Below are 24,714 nucleotides of genomic sequence, written 5' to 3'. Positions count from 1 at the left end.
CTCTTACGCCGCTTGTCTATGGTGCGAGTTCTTTACAGCCAAATACGGCTATGAGTAGCAAAAGACGTTGTATAATTATTCTTTTTCAGTTTTATCTTGTTCCTTTTTGCCAATGATGTGATGATGATGATTATGAATAAACGTTTATTGAATCCCAATCCGACTGCGTGTGTGGAGGCCGACCAGTGGGGACTCCTTATTCCAGGACTCCCCGTTGTGACGTAAATTTATACCATTATAGCAATCAAGTGCCTTTACTTCGCTAATTATGTTTTTTTTTTTCGAAGACGCAAAGTGTAGTGCAGGGTTTGTTCATTCTCGCTTTTTTTTATTCGTATTTACAGCTTTCTTTAGCGGACCTTTTTGTGTAGATGTATGAGACGCATATTTTATATTTTGTCAGAATATTCTTCTAAAAAAGTTATTTCCTCTGTTTCTCTTATTTTTTAGTTTTTCGACATTTTGTTCTACGAATTACCTCCATGGATTTACGCGCTATTATAACGATTTAGGGTGTTGGTTCGACCAAATGTGCGTTTTTGCGGTAATTCAGGGCGTTACACGGTCCTGGATGGGCGGGGTACTAAGCAAGGAATACCACGCATTAATAAGCCAGCTAATTAGAACGAGGACAAGATAACGACAGCACGATGCTTGGCTTGCGACTGATTCATTATCTTTCCTCCTCGAAAGTCAAGGTGGCCGTCCCGGAGAGTATGTAGAAACTTCAAATGTTCACGCAACTACAAGCAAGTCCACATCTTGGATCGTAGAAAGCGAAATTCGAGCGAGCACGTGTTCGTTAACCCACAATGAAAACAAAAAAAAATTGCGTGGGCCCTATTGCCTGTGGGTAAGGTGTCATGTAGGTGACGAAAATAACAGGCGAAAGAGGGGGTGAAGGTGGTGGCTTAATTTACTGTACATTCGTGATGGCCTGGGTAAGCTGGAGTGTCCTTTCTATAATAAATCATTTGTAAGTCATCTGTCTCGTTCTTGTTATATGCCTAGTTTTACTATCCGCGGCGGGATATTTCTGCTTCGGTTTCCTGTTTCTGGTTCGCTGCTCTATAATTACACGAATTATACTTGCGCGCATAGGGACCTTCACAGCGAGTTCGTGGTTCTGATCTTTCCCCTTGAGTGCCGATTGTGTACGATGAGTGCAAACATTCTCCAAAACCAAGTATCCCGACAGCGGAATAGGTGAGGAATTCACCCATGTCCGCTTCTGTCAAGTATGTACCAACAAGTATGTATGTACCAACAAGTATGTACCATTTTCTGTCAAGTATGTACCAACAAGATCTCACCACCACGCTTTTTCAGTTCACCTATAGCCCTACACTTTTTTTAATTTGGGGAGAAACTAAAAGCGCGAAAAAAAATGAAGGCAGCTCACACTAACACGTAATACTTGCAGGTAACGAAACTGTACGCAAGCTTCATGACCATCACGAAGGTTTTTAAGTTCGCGATTGTAGCCAATCTGCTTCTTCTTTGCTGCCGCAACGACCTTAACTCCATCATTGTTGCTATAAGTATGAGCCTCTTTCATTTTTTCTTTCTTTGGAAGTGATAATCATTGGACATCTCCGTGGAGAGCAGTACGCTGTAACGTGTCTTTTTCGCTCCGGGCAAGTGTTACCACGATTACGGCGAACGATACAATTTTTTTGGCGGGGGAGGGGGAGAGGGCAATCTTGGCTAATCTCTTTAAGTGGGTATGCTTGGCTTAAAAAACGTGCGTCGGGGACGCTGGGCGGTCAACGCGAGGCACGTACACACGAATGTCCAGCATTTTCTTGGTTTTTTTTTTACTGCCGGGCCGTCTCCGCGAAGAACGTGTTCACGTGCGCGCGCACGGCATTTTTCTGTGTATTTTTAACTGCGAACAGGAAAAATTACAATTTTTTTTATTAACAGCCTCGCTGTTAATACATGAAACGTTGCCAATGCCCCGCGCATTACGCACTTCAGTGATCAACGCCACTCGTTATACTCAATGATCCTCAAACGTCGAGGGGATCACAAAACAGGTATTCATGGTCACGCATAAATTTAGGATTCATTCAGTTCTGAGTGTGACATTATTTGCACGCATTTAGCGACGCAAGTAGCGAGCGAGCTAGAATATCTCGTTCGCGCAATGGCAACCTAGGTCGGGGAGAGAACGCAACATCGGAGGTTAACACGGAAGCATTAAGGTTAGCTATATACAGCTTCGCGGTATTTAACTACACTCCGGTCGTGGTTGATGTGCGTCCATCTACACGTTGCGTAGACACAAACAAATTTTCGTCCCCAGTTGTACTTCACCGTGAAGTTGTAAGTATTGTGGAATTCCTGTCTGCTGTCACACATGGGCTTCTTGACGGGAGTGAAACGGGCGGCCCCATGTTTGTTCCCTAAGAATAAAACTGTAGTCCTACCAAGTTTCATTCACCTAGTTAGCTAGGAAGTGTGCTGAATTGCAAAATACAAAGGAGTTTTGTTCTCTGTTGTCCTTGGACTGCACCCCGGTCAACGTATATCGTCGCTCGAGATTCGCTGCTCGTATTTCTTCACAGTGTGGAAGGGCTGATGATATTTTTCACTTATATCGACATTGAGACGCGGCCGCTGATAGCAGCCTTCTTCCCTTGGCGACTGGGCCTGTACGTGCAGGTACTGCCGTGGTGGCAGGCTTTGCCGTGGCGGCTGCGCTGGTAGCGCCGAGTGCTTCCTGCCTTATGGGAACGGCAGTGATTCGCCCATCCTGGAGTCCTTTCAAAAGAAGCTGTTTGCGGACCGCTGGGAGACCTGCTGTCGCTCCGCACGTCGCTGCTGCCGCGACATGCTCCAAGACGACCTGACCGAGCCGCCAGACGCCAACGGTGAGTGCGGGAGCGGGCGTCAGCCTGCTGGATCAGTAGTGCTCCGAATGTCTAGTGTACTGATGTTAGGCCTGACGGCGAATACAGTTTTGTAAAGCCCCGCACAGATTATGGGCATTTGCGTTTAGCCAAGGTCAAGTTAAATATATCCTAAAAGGCTGATTTTTCGGAAAGTTCTGATTCCCTTGGCAGGAACCGTATTGTACATCCGTTTGAACGCGTTCAACATTTTCTCATGCAGTTCTGTGTAACGTGTTTCATTTACTCCAACCTTTCGCACCATCTGACAGCTCCGTTATCAAGAGAAACGTTTAGTTCTCCCTTCGTTGAGAACACTCCCAGTTTATCTCTCTAGACATTGCGTTGCCGCTAGACTATTATGCAGATAACTCCGATTGGGATGGTAAATTTACTAAAAGGGTCCCAGAAATGTTTAAGCAAAACGACCACTCTGCTCTAAGTGCATAAATGTCCCCGCCGAACCGGAGTTCGAAGGCCACTGGAGTGTCGAAGATAGGGAACTTGCCACAGACAGAATCCAGTGGACATGTCCCAGCCTGTTGCTGGCTGTAAAAATGCGCCGTGACCATGTCAAGGCGCCGTAAAAGCTACCCTGGCACAAATAAGAAGTGAAAAAAGCGACCTACAGAGGCGAGATGGTAATCTAGTTGCCGGCATCTTAAACATCTGACAGTTCATCGAGCTGTCCGCAACAAGAAATAACACCAAACAAGGAAAAAAATGTCAACCAAACAAAAGCAACTCTAAACAAAGAAAATGAAGAACTAAAGCTACCGACGCGAACAGGAAAGACACAAGTTACATTCAGGAACTCCCTAGCCCCAGGACGCGTTTGGTGAAGCGTTGCAAGCGGTAAAGACGAAGCGAAACAGCACGGGGGCCAACCATATCTATGTTATCTACGGTGTGTCTTACTGTTGCTGTAGGCACCTAAGCGCTGAGTTTTCGGCTGTGTCTCGAGCTGTTTTTCGCCATGAATCTGAATCTGAACCAGCTAGCCCCACTTGCCACCGTACTATACGCACATGTTTGAATCGTTATGGCAAATGCAGGAATTTGCCCACGTACATGAGAGCACTCAATTTATAATACAAAAATTAAAGCAGTTCTACTCACCGTGCAAGCTGTGAAGTCCGTAGTATAGTCACTTATCTAGTGACACTAGTCCGGAAAAGTGATGCGCCTGAGGGGCTGTGGCGCTCTCTCTTGACTACTTTCTGTATTAGCCTGGCGTTCAAGTACTCAACAGAGGGCGCCGCAGTCCCTCAAAATGCCTATAAAGAGACACTGTATTGAGTTTTTAATAATTGGGGGTAATTAATGCGTTATTCATATTTTTTCTCCTTATTTTGTAGTATTATGTACTTATTTCTGGCTTAGCAACGGCTGCCTTCGGGGCAACGGGGGAGCGCAAAGATCAACCCAACACTTCGCTTAATGAGCAACGTGTGCCTGTGTGGCCAAATGGAATTGACATCGGCTTCGTAACAAGAGGGACACGTGGGACACAGGTTTGGTCTAGACAAAGGAAGGCGGTGAATTTTTCCAAGCCTCTGGTTTGGGTGCGTAACTTGGCGTTACGCATTACTATGGTGACTAGATATTCTGACCACAGACAAGCTGCGACGACAAGCCGGGCCCCTAAATTGCTCCATTCTCGTAGCATGCTTTACGAGTACGCACATCGGTGAAGCTGTCTCCCAAGCTGGCACCTTCATTGTGCCGGCAACCACTGCCTAAACGTTGCTGTTCACAGGGGGGATGAAAAGGCGCATGGCCTCAACTGAAACTGCTAGATATCACTGAATAACACACAACTAAAACTTTTTCTACAGCGAGCGACGCATTCGCGTCATACGACTTCGACGCTTGTTCCCACCACGATGATCAGCCATTTTTGCGACGCCCCTACTGAAAAACAGAAAAAAGTAAAGCCGTCTCACTCAACGTGAATTTTGCCGGATGTGCAGAGCAGTGATTCGCCATAATGGGCTGTGGCGCCATTATGCGCTCACTGCTACCACCCATCATGCTCTTCGCCTCCCTGTCTCACTCCTTTCCTGATGAATTGAACGGGGTTTTTCCAATGAAATTAAAATTTCCCGCCTTCGCAGTGCTCGCGTGCCCCCTGCCTGGAACAGCGCAAATGGGAGTTCAGTTTTTTTTTTTTTTTGCTTGCTTTCATGTCGCACGTGCAGACGTCTTCGCAGTTTGGAATGCGTGGTTTTGGCGGCCACTTTTAAAGACGATGGTCTTTCTTGGGCTACTCAAACCCAGAACTTTTGGTCTGTCATACTGTATGTCTGTCTGTCAGTATGTCTGTATGTCTGTCTGTCTGTCCATCTGTCTGTCTGTAACTCGATTCAGCTACCCGGCCAAAGTAAAATTGATATTGCGCAATCGTCTTTTATACTCACAGCCAAATGTAAACGTATAAGCCCGGTTTATATGTACATACTTGTCAACTTTGTTGAACAAGAACAAGACAGTACGCAAATATAAGATAGGAAATTAGTACACAAGGGATATTTACAGTGTTCCTTGATTAAAAATTTTATGGATGCTTGGTTTTTCGATAACAATTGATACTCTACATCTACTGCAAAAAACCGCCGCCTCCTGGCGGCATATGAAAAATCACGCGGCAACAGCAACGAAATGTTCCACTAACTAGGTTCCATGTTCTGCTTGGAACGCACGTGGAGCACGGCCACACGGTTCTATAAACCTTGTAGTCGGCCGCCTCCATTCACGCGCGTCTCCGCCGTACTGCAGCGCTGGCATCGAGAAACCCGGCCTGTAGCAGTGGAACGCGGTAAATTCAAATCGCCTTGCGCAGACGTTAAGTGTGTTTACCTTGGGATGAGCGCGACGGTACAGGAACAGCATGAGAGGTGAGCGGGAAAGCAAAGGGGGCATTTCCTTGGCAAATTTCTACAAAGACTATCGTCTTTTGACGACATTTGCAATTAAAGGAGCAGATACGCGGCCAACTTTTTTTTGCTTGCTATGTACAAACCATTCCGCGAACGTTCCTAACTAAATGGACGCGGGGGCTGCCGGTTATATCCACAGATTTTGTCTCGAATGTACCTGCAATTTTTTTACGCTAAGCAATGGGTAGATGTATGAAAAACGCCAGCGGTTCAGGAATTTTGATCGGTTATGACAATATAAACCGTATGCTTTTTGAAGCCTCTGTTTTACGGCGTTACGGTACGCCGTGGGGCTCTACTTGGGTCCGTTATCTCGCTGCGCCGCCTGATTCCGGCAGTCGCTTGACATCGAACAGCGTGACAGCGGATGAGATGCGACGAAAAAGCGAGCCCCCATAGTTCTCTGCACTTAAAATGAGGCAATATGTAGCGGTTGGCCACTGCATCCCCATTTCTGTGTTGTTGACTGCGCTTGCGTTTCCCTTTTCCTGTTTTGCCCCTATCGTTTTCTCTCCGCCTCCATTTTTTCTGGAAATTCATCCGGCTTTCTCCCACCCCCAGAACGACACCCCACGTACCCCCCTTGGTCCATTTCATTTGATTCGGGGGAACATGGCTTGAAATCCGCGCAATTTCTTTCACAGGCCTTACATGTTTAAAAGTTCTTGCGTTATACCAGCGCGAATAGGCAGTTTACATACGCTCTGAATGCCTTGATTCTGAAAATTAATTCTTTAAAATATGTCGTACGAATATTTTGTAGCATACTAACCCACGTCCCACTTTGCTGCGGCTTTTGTGACCAATAGGTCGAGCTGTACCTTCCCATCGTTAAGATTTATAGCTGTCATATCTAACTGGCCAGTTTAACACGAGATTAATTCCACAGTCATGTGTCAATGGGTTTGAATTCTCTACGCAACACAGCGAGTTGGATATGTGCTGAAGTATAGACCATGTCCTGTGACATCATCCCGAAGCAAACAATGAGTTTGAAGTTTCTGCTTCCAAGGGCAGTGCAATGCGCTCTTGAAAACACTCGGACGTACAATTCAAGCCTGGCCCAGAAATTATATATATACCAGCATACCGTCGAGCTAGCTATACTACCTTAATGGCGCAGTAGATTATTGCTCACGAATGGATGGATGTATTTTACATCCCTAATAACAAAGAATTCCAGTGTACTTTGGGTGTTATCGTGCGCTTAGACATTTCATCATATTTTCTCGATTAATTGCTGTTTTATGGCCTCATCACAGGAAGCATAAAGCAGGTTGAGTTATAGGATGTGAACACAAGCAATTACAGGGAAAAAATGCCCATCAAGCACTCTTTGTCCTGTCCCCTACATCCGTGTAAGCGAACTTTCGCTCCTGCTGCATCCCATCTACCCAGGGGAAAATACCAGCGCCTTAACCAGGTTTCCAAAGATATTTAGTCTTCGTCTCATTGGGAGTAATCCTAGCTATATTGCGCCTTGCATAATATCATTGATGGTTCTATTGATTAGGACAACGCAAAGTACTACTCCATAAGATTGTTGCGCAACCTTGCTTTTTTTTTTTAATTTCATTAAGCAGTAAGAATTGGCGTTACTGTATAGCTTTATTGCTTTGCTTCCCAGTACACGGCCGCTGAGTTATAGTTGTGTAATTATGCTCCTGTTTCGTAAAGTAACTACGAGAGCCCGATATTTGTTTGGCACGCTCTGTGAATGCCAGGATAACTTTATTGATACGAAAGCATTACCTGACGCGGTAGATCAAAAATCCGAAGTCCTCGGAGTCGTAACCGAGACATGGAAAAGAAATGGGCCGCAAAGGATAAAAGAACTTATAAAAGTAAAGTAACTGAATTGTGATAGAAACTGGCTACAATATTTTGGTCCAGATGGGCATCGAAGCCTTGGACTCCAGAATTCGAGGCAAGCGCGCATCTCCAACACCACCAGACTTATTTCTGGTTGTCACTGCGTCGAAAACTACCCCTGAAAGCTTTTAAACCACGCATGATAAAATACACGATATTTACTGAAACACGCTTTAAATGCCGGGTAGACACTCGCACGCCCGCGCGCACATCACATTTCGTGACAACAGCTGCGGTTGACGTTTCCCCGAGGAAGCAGTCGGGTTCGTGGAATGCGAAAAAGAGAATTTCGGCCTGAGCAAACCGGCGCGCAAGGTAGCGTGCGAACACGCAACTTGCAAAGCCGCAGTCCAGCCTGCTACGAGCATGTAAGCTTCGGAACAGAGAACCATGCAACAAAGACTACCTGCAATTACCCGAGAAAAAGAATAACATAGCACCTGCGGCAGCCCTGGGAAGTACGCATACATTTCGAATAGCAGACAAAAGAAAACCTAAGCTTGTTTAGATTTTTTTAGTGCTCTCCAACGCCACTGCATTGACTACAGCTGCATTTGATCCCCGCTCATAAACAGGCAAATATGGCGCGCAGGGATCGCCGAGCATTGGAAGGTCGTTACCTTTAAAGCCTGTCCCGGTTTGTATAAGGGGGGAATACAAGGAAATAGGAGCAACGCGGTCAGCCTCTGATCCACGCGGCGTCATCTGGGTGCCAGGTTTGAAAGATTTGCGCTTTTTCTGGTCTTCCACATGTTTGAGAGTATGGCTTGCCATAAGCTCGGATGTCTGCTCAGTGGAGCGACACTGGACATGTATATTCCGTTCTTCCTCGCTTGCATTTTTGGTTGGTCGTTATCGATAAGGACGTGCGTTTTAAAGCGGAGTGTGCAGTTAAGCGCAAGGCTATACGGTTAAACACAGATGTAATGAAGTTGACAAAAGTTGGCAATTTCTCGTTGCATCCAGGTTTTCGGTACATGCAGGATTTGAGTTAAAGCTCGCCAGAATGAAGCAGAAACGAAGCCAAAATGCTAGACATCAGAGAAGGTGAACTTACCCTTCGTGTATTCATTTCCCAGCGAAATGCTGCGTGACGTGCGACTCCTGCTTTCGCAATAGCTTAGGCATTACACGGCGCCACAAAGAAGCAAGGTAACTTACCCCCGTATTAACAAAACGTATCTAAAGTATCACTTTTGCCTTTTGACCCTTTTCGGCGCCTTAACGCGTTGCAAGAACCAAACGTATGCTGAAAGGGTGCCTTTTTGCGAACTCGATGCTCTTTACCGCACTCAAGGTGGTTCGGAGGGTGCTAGCTAGGATACTATACCAGGCGGCAACGTCCTTCTTTCTCGCCAACGGAGACGACCTTTAAAACTGTGAGTTTTTTTTTTCGTTTTTTTTTTTTTTGAAAATACAACTTTTCGTTTTCTAGCAGCAGCACTCGTCCCCAGCGAACCGATACCACAGATAGAAGTGGAGACGCGCGACTACACGCCGACAGGACGGCCTAGCACCTCAAAACCTAAGCCTGGAACTGCAACCGCGCTTACGCGTGGAAACGCACGGTAATTGCCACGGGATGGTGCTAACCCTCCCGTTCATCCTAATCATCATCATCATCATGACGAATTGAGTGTTTAGGCGATTCCAGACGTTTTCATTGCTGCTGGCTCCTTACGGCAGGGCTAGTATTCGCTAAATTAGTTTCTCCGGTCGATTTTCAGTAAAAGTGCAAAATAAAAACGATGATTGATCAGCTCGCCGGCTTCGTTACATCAAGATTAATCGCCGCGACGTTTCGTTGGGGGTGAATATTGGGAATTTAAAAACTTTGTTAAATACAGGAATTGTTACACAGAGGTTCCTTACATCCAGGTTTAACTGTAGTAGGCTTTTTCGTTTTCCCCTTCGACAGGAACATTCAGAAAATCAAAAGAATGCGTTTTGCGTGGTGTGCGCTGAGAATCGACATTCGCTTCCAACTTGCCTTCGGAGCGGTGTTAAAAGTTGCAACTAAAGAAATATGCCACGTGGCTTCATTCGATCTCACAGCAGGCCCTCCTCCAAACATCCCGACGGAGCCGCACACGCCGCACGGAGCTTCTAAATCCGGCAGCCACGCGTGGAGAAGCACGCATCGATGTCTGTGTGCTCCGTGGTTCTTATTTCTCTGTATTCCCCGCGTACACGAGCTTGCGAACATATTCATTCCCGTCGAAGTCACCCAAATAAAATCCCTCTCAGAAAGGCATCGCACTTTATGCCGTAGAACTTTCGCGATATAACGTATGCCTTGCGCTCTGAAAAAAAACGAAATCCTGCCGTTCTAACAAAAGCACGCACGCGCTCTTTCAAGGCCGTAGGAGCGAGAATGCATGGGGATGCAATACGGAAGGGTCACAGGGAGCTCCCTCGAGAGTAACAGTACAGAGCGGTTTTTGAGTGGAGCGGACGGCAGATGTGACGACAGTCTCCTCTTTTTGCGAGGAGAAAGGGGTTGAATGAAACAAATAGGACGGAGAGGAATACCTCGTAACGAGGAGCTTAAGTTTATTTGCGTGGACATTTTCTTGACACTCCGGTCCTTGTCGATACATTTTAAGGAGCTATTATCGTTCTTTCATTTTGTATATCGACTACCCAATCTATTGTCCTCTCTATTTCAGTGACCGGTATGTCTTTTCTTTACCTAACTGCCTACACCAGTGGTTCTCAGCCGTGACTGCCCCGGGGACTTCTTTTGGGCTTGGGATAGTGATGGTGGACCCCATGATGTAGCGTATGTTGATCGGTGCCATAATGTCAAACAATTTGTACTTGAATCTATAATTGTTCAAAACACCTATATGCTGCCTTTTATGGGTCTGTTTGTTTGTTTGTTTGTTTGTTTGTTTGTTTGTTTGTTTGTTTTCTCATAGCTGGCGTGTTGTGTAAAAATCAGATGTTAACATATGAGCTGCGCGGAGAAGCTAAACGTGCATGTAATGCGGTGGAGCCACCTTTTTGCATTGAAAGAAAATGCTGGCAAAAATCGAGAAAAAAAAATGGCGGGGGAAAAGTTTTGAGGGAAGCTTCGTGGACCCCCTTTGAGAACCACTGCCCTACAGAATTGTGCTGGGGTGCAAAAATCTTTGCAGTACCACAGTGTTGTCTACGAACTCCTACTCTCCCCGCGTACCATTTAGTAATTCCGGCGCAGTTCCATAAGAGTTGAAAAACCGACAACCGTGAGGGCTGCGGTGCGCGCGTCTAACTCAATATTCATAAACTTTAAGAGGTTGCAAATGAGCGAGCGACTTTTCTTGGTCTCCGTTTTCTTCGTCGCAGGTGGACTCCACTGTCCTGCTACGTGGGACGGGTGGACCTGCTACAAGAACACACCCGCCGGGACGACCGTGCTGAAGCCGTGTCCCACGTACGCCTACTTCATCACCGAGAAGCCCCACTGCATCAGTAAGGCGTGCCACCCCTGTTCCCGTTTATCTCCTTAGCACGTCATCCAAGCATACACCGACCCCGTGCAGCACTGTTGAAGCTTGAGACTTGTGCACAGCGGTTCGCAATCCGCAGGCGAAAATGCAGCTAAACCTGGATGTAACGAACCTGTATGTAACGAATTCATGTATTTAACGAAGTTTTTCGATTCCCCATTGCCAGCCCCATTGAAACTCATACGTTTGCGACCTCTATGTGTCGAAGGCGTTGCGACGGTTAACTTTGACGTAACGAATCCGCCACGCTGATGAGCTATTGTTTTTTGCACTTTTTCTGAAAAATCGACTGGAGAAATGCGCTAATTTAGCGAGCTTTTCCCGTACCGCAAACTACCGTTCATTTCCAGTGTGAGTGCAGGTTCGGTAACGTGCTAGGCCTGTTTGTCAGCGTGTACAGTCGCGCGTCTCTACTGCCATCTATGGTGTCGCTTCGGCGGTGATGAGTTCTGCAGCCAGAAAACGAGATGTTTTGCGTTTTCGAGACAAGCTCGCCGTTTTAAATGCCGTCTCCGCCGGCGAGAAAGAAGAATGTCGCCGCCAGGTACAGTACCCCAGCTAGTACCCTCTTCCCAATTTTTTAGTGCGGCAAATAGCATCTAGTTCGCTAACGGCGCCCTTTCAGCAAAAGTTTGGTCCTTGACACGTGTAAGGCAAAGAGAAGCGTCAGAAGGCAAAAGTGATACTTAAGTTACGTTTGGTGATACGGGGGTAAGTGACCTTGCGTATTTGGAGTGCCGTGTAGTCACTAAGTTCGTGGGAAAGCAGGAGGCGCGAATCACCCAGTTTTTCACTCAACTAAAACCTTTAATGGTGAGGTCACCATCAGCGATGTCTAGCAGTTTGCTTTCGCCTCTGCTTCATTCACGCGAGCCGTAACTCCAAACCTGCTTGTAACTAAAACCTGCATGCAACGAAAAATTGCGATTTTTCGTCAACATCGTTATATCCAGGCTTGACTGTAGTCCAAGGGCGCCTCGTATACGCTCCCTGATCACGGCAGCAAACGACGCAAGAGCGCCGAGGATTACATTGTGTGGGTGAATGCGTTCATTCGTGCCCATTGGTGCTCCTTTTTATCGCAATTGTCTTGTATTACGACTCTACCTTCACCAGCACTGCACGCAGTTGCTGACACGGGCAACTTCTTGCACTTGCACGCGTGCCTCTTTGACGTATTCGCATAAATTCCAAACCCACCGACTTGTTTGGCTTCGATATTAGTTCAGCTACGACGAATAACTGCGATTTAGAGCATAAAATCGCGCTTTCATTTTTGCGCTTCGTGACGTGGTGACAACGCCCACGGTTTCAAAATACAGTCGAACACGGATATATCGAACACGGGTATATCGAATTATTGTCTATATCGAACTCATAAATTATCCCCTTGAAAATTCTGTATAAAAGTGTAGGAATTCGTACGTTTATATCGAACCGTATTTTTCCCGACATTGGGTATATCGAACACCGCGCGAGCTGGAAGGTGCTCTTCGGTGGTCGCTGCACCCCCGATTGAGGTTGAGGAGGATGTAGATGAATGCGCGGGCATGGCGAAGACTGGCTCGCGGAACTAATCCCCCCTACCGGAAAGAATTTGCGCTTGCCCAGTCGGGCCCCGCTACCGGCCGCCGTAGCGTTAGCGGATGGAGCGCGGTATGCTAAATCTCTCTAGGCACACAAGCCCCAACGCTGGGAAAATGTGAAAATTTTGACAGTGCGAGTTAGCGATGCCCCGACTGCGCACGTCCTTTTTTTCGGCTGCGTACGTTCCCCGGCTTGCCGAAAAAGAGTTTTTTTTTCTCTCTCTGGATGTCGTCTCTGGAAAGGGAAGAGGAAACGGAGGCGCGCGAGGCCTCTCCTTCTTTTGCATTTTGCTGCTGTTGCTGCTGTTTGGCGAGTTGTCCCGTACCTTTGGGAGATCACTGTTTCTCTCAGAGATGACCATCGCGAGCACTTTGTTGGAGTCCGTTCAGAGAGCCTTGGAATTGTTACCTTCAAAGTCCTTGTGGTACGCGCGCGCTGTTCTTCTTTTGCGTGCGTGTTGTGCATGGTGTGCGAAGGCGCAGCGTACTGCTGGAATTTTCTAGTTGTGCAGCCTCGAGAAGATCGAGACCAGCGTCTTTAATTTCATTTCCACGACGAAGAAGCAGGCCAAGATCAGCGATTTTTTTTTCACGGAAATAAAGCGTCCTGTTGCGTCGTGAGTGCGGAATTAGTTGTCATTCTTGAATGTGACGATCGGTAAGTGATCGTCCGACATAAGTGACGTCTCAGAGCCCATATTTTTTATATCGAATTTTTTATATATCGAACTATATCGCGATCCCCTTGGAGTTCGATATATCCGTGTTCGACTGTATACGCTCTTCAACTGAAAACACTTGCGAGCCGCCCCAGATCCTATGAGCTTTGGGGAAGCGTTTTAGAAATGCCAGGTGTCTATTACATGCACCCGTGCGTGTAATAGACAAAAGGCAATGGGCATGCACTTATTTTGTCTTTAGGATGACCTGACGGGCTCGCATTTGCATTACTCTCTATGGCATTGGCTTAATAAAGCGTTAGAGGATTTCAACTTTACATAGAAGATTACGTTACACCGTCACGAGGTGCTGGTTTTACCCTCTGTGCATTGTAAAGCTACTATTGTTCCGTGCCATGTCTGAAATTTAGAATTAACGAACACCACAGTTATATGGCTAACAAACGAACATGCTGTGCTTTTCCAAGAATTTCACAGCATACAAATTCTTGATGATTTCAAAAGTTCGTAGATTTTGACGAGAGCTGCATGGCTGCTTTGGTAAAGACGGAAGGGAAAAAGAGACAAAAAAGACGTTGTTTCAAAAATTTAACAAGAATGAAAAACAGTGAAACATCTCAATAAAAATCTAATGACTGCTGAGTCAAACGCATATTTTGAAATGTTTAGCAAGGTTTTTGGAAAAAGAGCTTGAGCATCGCGCATTTCTTAGCAATATTAAAAAAAAAAACAGACGTCCTCTGAGGTTGCAATAAATTCCCTTTATAGACCCTTTGCAAAAAGGCGGACAACACTGAGAATTCAGCGGTGGTAACACTGGTGGTGAACGCGACGACGCCATTAGAAAGGAAGCAGGTCGTAGCAGCGCCGTTGCGGTGGCACGTTTTCGCCCACGGCTTCACGAGTCTGTTGCCCCACGACGCGTATGCAATTACGTGGACAGTGGACGGTAGCTACTCCATAGAAACTCTGTGCTCGCAACCTTTTCGCTTCCTTTCTAATGGCGGCGCAGCGGGTGCACAGTGTTGCCAGAGTGGCTTGCTGCTTTTCCGCCAACGATTTGGCCATTTTGCAAAGGGTCTATTGTCGCGATTCCTGAAGGGCAAAACGACGCCCACCCTGCGCCTCGTTTTGGGCTTCTTTCGGGCCCTTCCCCAGCTGTGGGACACTAAGACGCGCTGCGTGATTTTTGCGGTTCCTCAGCCACCACCCCCTCGACTTCCGCAATGAGGATTATACATGCATTTGCACGCCTGCAGTAGCGCATCACTTCAAAATCACGGCTGTCGGCTCCAGGACGCTTTCTTTAGCGCGTGCAACAAAAATGAAGAACAACAAAAAAATTCATGTGACTCCAAGAAGTGAATCATGACGAGTGGGCGAAGCACTGGGGATCGTTCTTACCGTAAATCACCCGTGGCATTGCCCACTCACGCATGTAAATGAGTGACAACGCGTGTGTACAGTCTATACAATTCCAATCCAATCCAATTCGATACAATTCAATTTAATTCAATCCAATCCATCTCAATCCAATCCAATGCAATGCTCCTCGCGCATGCGCAACACTGTGTACACAGACGCCAAGCCCCGGACAAAGCGAAGTCCTAAGGTGCTTCGCCCCTAATAAACCCAGTTCCAGCCAGTGTGAAACCTACTGAAACAGCGGATGCGTGGATCTCTTTTGTAGTCTTGAATGTCAACGGGCGCTCGCCCGAGAACGCCAGCGCCGTCGTCGCGTAAATTCTGCGGTTAGCGTGAACAAATGCGCAGCTAAACGTCAGCGGCGGGAAAGAGAGGAACCCACCCGTGCGAGACCACTGCGCCCTTTGTTGGCGGATCAGGGAACCAGTCCCGACCCTTCTCATGACGCACGACCTACAGCACACGGGAGAAAAGGCTCGACCTGCAGTAGCTCCTCTGTTAATACCACGCTTACATCACTAAGCCTGTTAGCCTTGGCACGTGCGTTAGAAAAAGCACAAAAACTGTGGTTGATTTCTCTGTCATAGGAATCGGTAAAACACGAAAGTGAAATGTGCAGCGAAATCTGTAGCTGAGCATGATTTGCGGGTCGCTGGCTGTCTTGTGGGTGTGCTTGGCGAGCGACGTCCTTCTGGCGGGTCGCTTCGGCAAAGGTGTACTGACGTCATTTCCGTGACGGATATGACGTCAGTGAAATCTTGGTGTATAGCCGGCATAAAACACTTTCGTCTTAAAATATAAACTCTAAAACGAACAAACCCAAGTATAACGTACTCGTTAGTACTAAAGGTTCTTTCCCGCATGAAGACCCTGTGTGCAGGGGTGCACCCTTTACAGGCCGCTTGCTCCGTTGTGCTGGCGTCATTTCCGGGACGGATATGACGTCAGTGAAATCTTTGCGAATCCGGGAATAAAACACTTTCGTGTTAAAAAATGGCTGGTGACTACGATACTCCCTAATACGATACTTGGGCGCAGCAGCAGTGCGCTGAGGCAGCACTCACTCGTTGGTTCTCTCGGCGGCCGCAATGATAAGCCTCTGCGTCGGCGGCGCGAAGTTTGTCTCAGAAAGGGATCGAGAACTGCGTCTTAAGTGAACGCACATCCTATATTCACGCGCACGCCCCCCTCACGTTTTCGTCAAGCGTCGCGCCGTCGAGCGCCTCGTACGGGCACAGCATACTGCCCCCTCCCGTCCCCCGTCACACACTTTCGGGGAGCGCTGGCTCGTGCCACCGCGGCGAAGCGCCTTCCCCTCCAAATTTCGCGACACTCTCCTCCTTTGCTTTCTTTCATCGTTCGCTTTTTTTTCTTTCACTCGTAGGTCTTGCCATCGTTCACTCGATTGCGCCGGCAACGCGGCCCAGCCCACAGACGGCCGTGAAAAGGCTGCGCCCTAAAACGCAAAGAAAAGGACTGCACCCTCGACACGTTCACGAGTGCGTATAGCAAAAACGAAGCCCAAACAAAATCGCTTGCATAAGCAACTATAAGGTGGTCTTCAGCTTCTGCGGGGGCAGTGTCGCAACAGAGCGGATAGTGATTCTGTAACAAGGAGCCGATATGAGTCCGATGTCGAGCTTGCACGCTCAACGTCAAAATTGGCGGACAACTGGTGGACTAACCTAGCCAAAAGAAAGGCTTTTCCGCTCCGTCTCATAAAATCGATCCTGTGCAACTTCTTCGCATGGAGAGGCCACGAGAGAGAACTTTTATTCTTTAGTTGGATGCAAATTTTAATGTTTGAATAAAAATATATTCAAGGCGGCCCTCAATGCCATTGTGAAAACAAGCAATTAGGTTCCACATTTTCTTCAAAATGTTCTATAAATATTGTTTTCTCCCAGCCAGCCGCAGATATCAAATGGCAGTACTCTGGAAATCCCCTTCTCTTTTTAACGGTCCTCGTAGGCCACACTTGCCTATCTTGTTCGCTGTATATTTGTGTTAAAATGCTCTGAAAGATTCTGCTCGAGATTGCGGCCGCTTTCGTTGTAAGTGAGATTCTCGTGACTTTTTCTTCGTTTTTTATACTTTTCGGGAACTGGCAGCCGAGTTTAGCCAGAGGCCTGCATGCCAAAATGTGGGACGCTATTGTTGGGCCTAGATGAAAATTCACGTCGCTTAGTTGGCGTGAGAGCGGTGACGTGCTTGTGAAATGAATAATCGGTTTTCATTAATCCCCGCGTTCTTTGGGGGGGGGGGACAAAAGGGGACCTATTGAAATCTCCCTCCTTGTACTGCGTGCGCCGCTGAAAGGTCGTTCCCGAAAAATTTGATCCGAGGCGCCCGCATAATGGCTGTCTAAAAGGGCCACAATGCATTATAACATATACGTTGGGGTAAACAGCCTACGAAGACGATGACGGAAGACTTTGAAGACTTCAGCCTAATGCGTTCCAAACGCTCCAAAATCAGGTATCCGCTTTCGTGTCAAGACCGCTTTCTATAAAACAATAGAAATAAAAAAGCTTCACAAATGAGCGAATTTCTGTAAATGCCATGTGGCGCTGCCTATTACGTGAGAAATTACGCTGATCGTAGAACCCAGGTTGTCTTTAGACGGGCTCGAATCTACTAAGACGTTTTTCTCGAGGTGGTTTCAATAAATGTTGCCTAGCACCGGCAACGCACATATATAGGTGTAGAAATTCGGCACTTATCGAGCAATTTAGGAGAACGTATGGACGCCAAGCATATGGAGAACATGCGGAAACACTTTTGGGTAGCCTTAAGTTTTATGACTAAGTGCAAGACTAGTATTTACTGTTGGCTTAGCATATCAAACGCCGATACTTTTCCTTTGCCTGGGTTATAAATTGGCGCCACCGTGGGTGGAAAATATCAACTACACATAATAACAGCATAGCATACAACAACGTCTTAGTACATTGTTCTCCGCTTTGTGAACGCTTCATCATTTCAATTAGGGCTCAACGAGAAAAATCCGTATATCCGTCTTTGACGCGTGATGCGCAATACTTTCGCTGCCTATTGGAATGCGTATAATTAAAGCCTTTTGGGCCTTTATACCTCAAATATCAGGCACCGTATATTGCACTAAAAATCTCTCTTTAGCCATGCATTTGTGTGTAGCAGTGAAGCCGAGCTTCACTACGGCGAAGCGAGAAGGTCGACAACAGGTTGTTGAAGATCGCACACAGGTGTATCGCTGTCGTAGTCCCCGTACCTCGTGCGAGCATCATTTAGTACATAGTAGATTACCTGGCCCCAGCGCATTTTTAGTGGCCAATCTCAACGAAAGGTTAAACGCTCCGAAATCTTTCCTTGCGGGTTATTCAGTTTGTCGAGCATATGAATTGAAAATTATGGGGCGTGTTTCCGCTGTCAGCTGTGAAAGTAGACTGGCAATCGTTCCTCCGCAAGTTAGCTTTACTTGAGTTTCAGTTTCAGTTTTGTAGTGAGAGCTACAATGGCCTTACTCTCGCCGTTTTGCTGTGGCCGGTGGCCGCAGCGCGAGCTGAGCGTTCCCTAGGAACCGCCGTAGAGTTCCTGTATATAGCTCCCCTAGGCGATATACAGGAACTCTAAACCGCCGCAGCTGGCAGCGCCGCTCGCGGCGCCATCTGGCATGACGTCAGAGAAGGACCCGGTGAAACCTCGTTGCAACAACAGACGAGGAGCCGGGGTTGCATCGTACACACTAATCTTTTTGACACCCTTTTAGCCAAAAAGGGTGTAGCATAAGTGGAAAAAGGTGTTGGGAGGCCTTTACACCTTTTTTCTTGAATCTCAACACCCTTTTCCTAGCTCTACACCCTTTTTGTGTGAAAAAAAGGGTGTTGATTCACTTCAACACCCTTGGTTTTTCTTAGGGTTTTGAAAGGGTGTGGAAAAGGTGTTCAGGTGTTCATTGAATAAGGCCATGCTTGGATGCATAATAGCACTGTAAACAAGAAGACATCCCCTCATATACTCCTCTACTGGCAAGAAATTTTCAAACGCAAAAAAAATCATTGCTCATATGTTTCTATATGCGGTGGACCTCATGCCCCAAGTTTAGCTTTGGCACGGGAAACACCAATTTGAACCTTCAAAATTAAAAAAGACTATAGTCGTGTGGCGAAAAGGGTGTTTACCGACTGTAACATGCTTGGCTTTCTGTAGGTTGTTGAAACGGTGTGAAATAGGTGTTCAGTTGCAAAAAAAGAACAGCGCAGCTTGGGGTCGACATAGTTTCTTCCGGTGTTGCTAAGCTTTGTTATGTTTGCCAAGCTTTGCAATGTTCTTGCTAAGCTAGGATGACCGCTGAGGGGTGAGGCCAAGTTTAACCGGATTTTACAAGGCTGTTCCAGTGTGTGTGCCCCCCCCCCTCCCCCTACTGTCAGGGGATCCAAGGGGGAAACAAGCTAGGTCGGCCCCCAGCTACGTTGTTTCTCCAGCCTTGCACTACTATTGCAAACTGCGCCAATTTTTTTGCCTTTTAGAATCCAAAAAAGACTAGTGCCTTTGAAATGGTATAGTGAGAGGTGCGCATACGCATACGCCCTTTGTGCTCACACTCTAACAAGCTCGAAAGCCGACTTCACTGTTGTAATACCCTATCTGCAGTGGTGCACCCTTTACAGGTGCCGCAGTTCTTTTTCTTTGTATGTTTTTGCTTACGCCACCGAAACTACCTCAAGCTTAAAGAGCTTCACTGGCAAATAAATTATGCCGATTCATATTGCTTTAAACATCGTGAGGAACAAAACACCCCCCCGCTTGTAGAAAATGTTCAGTCCACAGGTACAAAATGCCTCCAAAGTTGGAGGTCGCTTCACCTTTTTTCTTAGTTGGCGGTCTCTTACACCCTTTTTCTAACACCATTTTTTACGCCATTTTTCTTAGTTTCGAACACCATAATTTGTAGCTTTACACCCTTCTCGGAAAAAGGGTGTTGAAATAATGAATACTTCTTTTGAATGGTGTTGAGGTGGCGGAGAAGATTTGTTTGGTATTTAAAAAATTTCTATAAGTTATGGAACACAAAAACTACCTCATGATTCAAATCCGCGTATTGATTTGTATGTTCTCATAATAAAACCCATACTTCCAAAATTAGCACTAAAATATGTTTTTTTGCGACAAGGACACCGACTCGATCGTAAGCGTCGTAACCGTCTAGAACCAAGCTAAACAATAACATTGACCGTACCTCTCACTACGCACTCCGAGGCATAATTGAGTTAAGTCACAACCATTTTTTTTTGTATTACTTTCAACGGTTTTCCGATACGATCCCGTTAACACACCGACGAGGTTCCCAGGGTTTGCATTGCGGCTTTTTGGGTCAATGGCATTCCTGAATGTTTTGGCCGATGACTACATACATAAAAACCAAATAGGTATGCATATATGAGTACAATACGGTTATTGGTATAGAAACAATGCGTACTGCAGGCGATGACTCATTTCAAACAAACTTGGGATAATATAAGCAACTTGTAAGGAAACTCACTGTAACATAAATGTTTCAGCAGGCCTGTATTCGACGAGTAGCAACAGGTAACAGTTACGGTACGCTCGGTGAGGGCAAAAGTGAAAGAACATTTGATAACTCGGTACTCGCCGGTTAGGCTTTTGGGCTTGAGATGCTTAAGTAGGACTGGAAAGGCGCAAAGAGCCATTAAAATATGAATGATAGAAGTAACGCTTAGAGATAGGAAACAAGCGTCTTGGATTAGGGAGCAAACTGGTGGAAAATATCCTAGTTGAGCTGAACAACTGGAGTTGTTTATCTCAACAAACAATTCTGCATCAGTCAAGCTGTCTTTAACAGCTCTTTGTCAAGGAATTCTAGTAGGTCTTCTAGAAAACAAAAATGAAGGAAGCTCACACTAAAGCGTAAGACTTGACTAGCGAAGCTGTACGCAACCTTCACGACCGTCACGACGGTTCAAGTCCACGATCGCAGCCGATTTGCTTCTTTTTCGCTGCCGCAACGACCTTTGCTCCACCATTGTTGCTATAAGTGTGAGCTTCTTTCATTTTTTGGAAGTGATAATCCCCGCACATCACCTTTTAGGGGCGTACGCTATGACGTGTCTTTCTCGTTCCGAGCAAGTGTTGCCACGACTACGGCGAACGCTGGAGATTTTTTATTGGTCAGTCTTGACCAGTCTCCCTACGTGGGTATGCTTGGCTTGACAAACGCGCGCCGGGGACGCTGGGCGGTCGCCGCGAGGCACGCACACACGAGCGCTCGGCATTTTCTTATTGGCTTGGCAATGCGCAGGCGACGCTGGGTTGTCGTCGCGAGGCACGCACACACGAGCGCCGGGCATTTTCTTGGTAGTGGTAACCGCCGCGCGGTCGCCGCGAGGCTCGGGCTCACGTGCGTGCGCTGGGCAGTGCCTTGGAATGTTTAACTGCGGACACGAAAAATTACAATTTGCTAAACAGCTTAGATGCTAAAATTGAACTGAATTGAAAATTGAATTGAGTAGCGCCGAACATGCGAGGCGGAGAATTGGCAACGAAGTGGCTACCGAAAGATGGTTCTTGAAGTCGGAGATGGATAGTTCGATTGAAGGGTGAAATACTGGGTAGCAACTTGGTAGCTTGGTAGTAAATTTGGTAGCAAAGAATGTGTTCGGACAGCGCAGGATAGAGGAGTTGAAAGTCGATGAGAGAGGCCTTCATTCGGCGGTAAACATATACGGGCTGATGATAGTGATGATTATGGTGATGACGACTATGATGATGGGGATGGTGGTGGCGGTGGTGATGGTAGTGATTGTTATGATGATTGTCGTGATGATGATGGCGATTATAATGATTATATTGAGGACTACGATGGTGATTTTAGGGAATGATGCCGATAACAAGGACGCGAAGCGTATATCCGTTTCCTAGTCAGTACAGCCAGCCGTCACCTGAGTTTGATTATGAGGGTTATATCACAGCATAAACATACCTAAACCATACAAAACTACCCGAAGTGAAATAAATAACAGCCAAAATGAACCTGCATTGGTTGAAAACCACGGTGTAGAATAGCCGAAACCGACATAAAACAGGAAAACTCGCAAAAACCTACAAGAAGCAGTAGCTGAAACTGACCAAAAGGCAACGAAAATACCCGAAATCCCATTTATATTGCATAAAGATGTCATAAATAGATTATATGCCTGATAATAAATGATAATAATGAAATATGACAAACCCTTCACAAAGGAAAAAAAAGAGGTACCGCGATTTGATTCCGGGTTATGATGTTTGCTTTGCAGGAGCGGAACTACTACACCACGAGACCAAGCGATTCTGAGTGATTAAATTGAGGGCCACATTAATATGGACATAGCTTCAAACATGCGCCTAGATGGCGCCATGCGTCGCTTGGCTGTGCTGACTAGGAAACACCTCTACGCGGATGCGGATTATTATGATGATTATTACGATTGTAGTGGTGGTGACGGAAGTGGTTATTCAGCGTTATAAAGTGGAGGAGAACGTAAACTCAGAAACCACTACTGCACCCTATTAAGAAATGAAAATCTAAGGCAGGCTACGCGTTGTCTGCAAGGCTAGAACAACGCATATTAGTACGTCGCGGTTGGCAGCGTCAGCTAAGCCCCTCACTCGCTCAGATGAGCCATCTGGCGCGCCTAATTAAAACGAGAATCTTAATGAGGAGCTGTCCACACATTGTCTCTATTATTTTCTTAATTGTCTTTTTTGCATTATATGAAGTTAATGCAGAAGGCGCTTAAATTACCCTCCCCTACCCCCGCCTATATTAAGTACATAATGTTCTTAGCCCGGTCCATTTCTTCGAGTCAGCTAGCTTTAAGGTTTTGCTTTGTCCTTCTTGTTTTGGGTGAGACTTCTGGTTTAAGTTAAAGTGCCTGAGGTCCACCGAGAAGCATGAATTATGCCATTGCTTGTTATACAGTGCGCTCTGAGTTTGTGTTTCATTTTCTAACAGACTTCACTGTCTGGGTGCCCAGCTGATCTTAGGGAGTGTACTTTTATAATAGATGCGTTTTTTATATTTTATTCAACGTCGCAGCATTGCAAATACTTACCGTTTATATTAATCTTGCTTATAATTTCCCGTACGTTCTTTTGCTTCGCATCCACCGTTAAATTCAGAACTATAGAACTGCACATTGAAGTAGAATCTACACACCGGTACACAAATGCGCACCCACTATATATATATATATATATATATATATATATATATATATATATATATATATATATAACCATGTATCAGTTTGTTCATTTATTGTTTGTTTTTACTGCCCGGCCACGCCCGGCGCTGTTATCTGTGCGCCAAGCGAAGCGCGTCTTCCATTCTTTATTTTTATGCCGCACGGGCTATCTCATTCAGATAAGCAGAGTGTTTCGCCCTAATGTCACTCACCCAGAATAATCTCCTTTGATCTACAATATTCTGGATGTAATTCAACGGTTCCAGAAACACTCGCGCCGAAAGATAAAAGCCTGCAGAGCAGACGCCGCGACATTCGAATCGCCGACGCTCGCTTGAGAACGTCACTTTGTTGACTGCTGCTTCACCACCTGTGTATTCTTTGAGTTGTTAGGGGAGCACCAGTTCGCTCCAATAAACGTGTTTTCCTTGTAGACAACTCGTCGTCTTTGACTTCGTGACATCTGGTAAGGTGCGGGGTACATTCACCCAAACCCTCTGCAAGTCGCCAAGCAAGTCCCACTCGTACCAGCCGCCGACAGCAAGGCCTCCCTCCCGAGCTCGGTCTACTACCGGTGAAAGTGAAGAAGGAAGACGTCGCAACCAGCACCATGGTCAAGCAAGCGATTCCTCCCGTCGTTCTGTACCAACCTCGGGAGCTCCCATCATTCCGAGGATCTCGTGGTGAAGACCCGGAAGAGTGGCTTGAGAAGCTGGAGCCCGTCCGAAGTTTCAAGAGATCGGATGATGAAGAAACCCTGAGGCAAGTGTTTTTCTACCTCGGAGACTCGGCTCAAGTCTGGTTTCAAAATCACGAGAGCTAGCTAACATCATAGATCATGTTCGAAGCGGAATTTTTGAAGACATTCACAACTGTTGTGTGGAAAGAACGAGCTGACCTATTGTTGCAGACGCGAATCCAACACCCCAACGAAGCTGTTGTAGTGTTCGTTGAGGAGATGAAGATTCTGCTCCGACGAGCTGACCCCGAAGTAGCAGAAGAGAAGAAGGTGCGCTTTCTTATGCGGGTAGTTAAACAAGAGCTCTTCGCTGGACTCATTCGCAGCCCCCCCAAAACCGTCGCTGAGTTCGTGACCGAGGCTTTGATGATCGAGAGGACCATGGACATGCGTTCGAGGCAGTACGATCGACCAATCAACGCGTTTTTGGCGAACCCCGTCAACGCCCCTGGATTCGCGACGGAAGACTTCCGGGAAACGATCCGCGCCGTCGTTCGTGAAGAACTCAGGAAGCTTTTCCCAACCACGCCGCAACCCCAAGTCGCCTCCCTGACAGACGTAATCCGAGAAGTCCAACACGCACTGGGGAATTCTACGCCGTCGGAAGCACCCGGCGAACCGCAAGCGATGACCTACTCCGCGGCTGTTCATCGACCCCGACCTGCTCCAACCCGTCGTCAAGAAGCCCCGCCGTACCGCCATCCACTGTCGCCCGCAGCCCAAAACCAGACAATGAGGAAGAAGGACGTATGGCGAACCCCCGATAATCGTCCGCTGTGCTATTACTGCGGAGAAGCCGACCACATCTACCGTCGTTGTTCTCCGTCAATGCCCCACGCCCCCGACCCGGCCAGCGCCCTACT

General features: G+C 46.7%; 1 protein-coding gene across 1 annotated transcript in view; it reads left to right on the top strand.

The window, feature by feature from the left end:
- Positions 1–24,714, top strand: part of LOC144167563 (calcitonin receptor-like) — a 185,954-nt gene that overhangs the window by 110,326 nt on the left and 50,914 nt on the right. Inside the window, exons 4-5 of the mRNA XM_077696790.1 lie at positions 2,668–2,876; positions 11,036–11,161. Coding sequence (XP_077552916.1) covers positions 2,668–2,876; positions 11,036–11,161 — 335 coding nt within the window. The remainder of the gene's footprint in view (positions 1–2,667; positions 2,877–11,035; positions 11,162–24,714) is intronic.

The sequence above is a fragment of the Haemaphysalis longicornis genome, unplaced genomic scaffold, assembly GCF_048455015.1.
Source record: "Haemaphysalis longicornis isolate Haplotype H1 unplaced genomic scaffold, Haemaphysalis longicornis Haplotype H1 scaffold_2, whole genome shotgun sequence".
Classification (NCBI taxonomy): domain Eukaryota; kingdom Metazoa; phylum Arthropoda; class Arachnida; order Ixodida; family Ixodidae; genus Haemaphysalis; species Haemaphysalis longicornis.
Note: the sequence above shows the minus strand (reverse complement) of the source record. Positions and strands in the feature narration are given on the sequence as shown.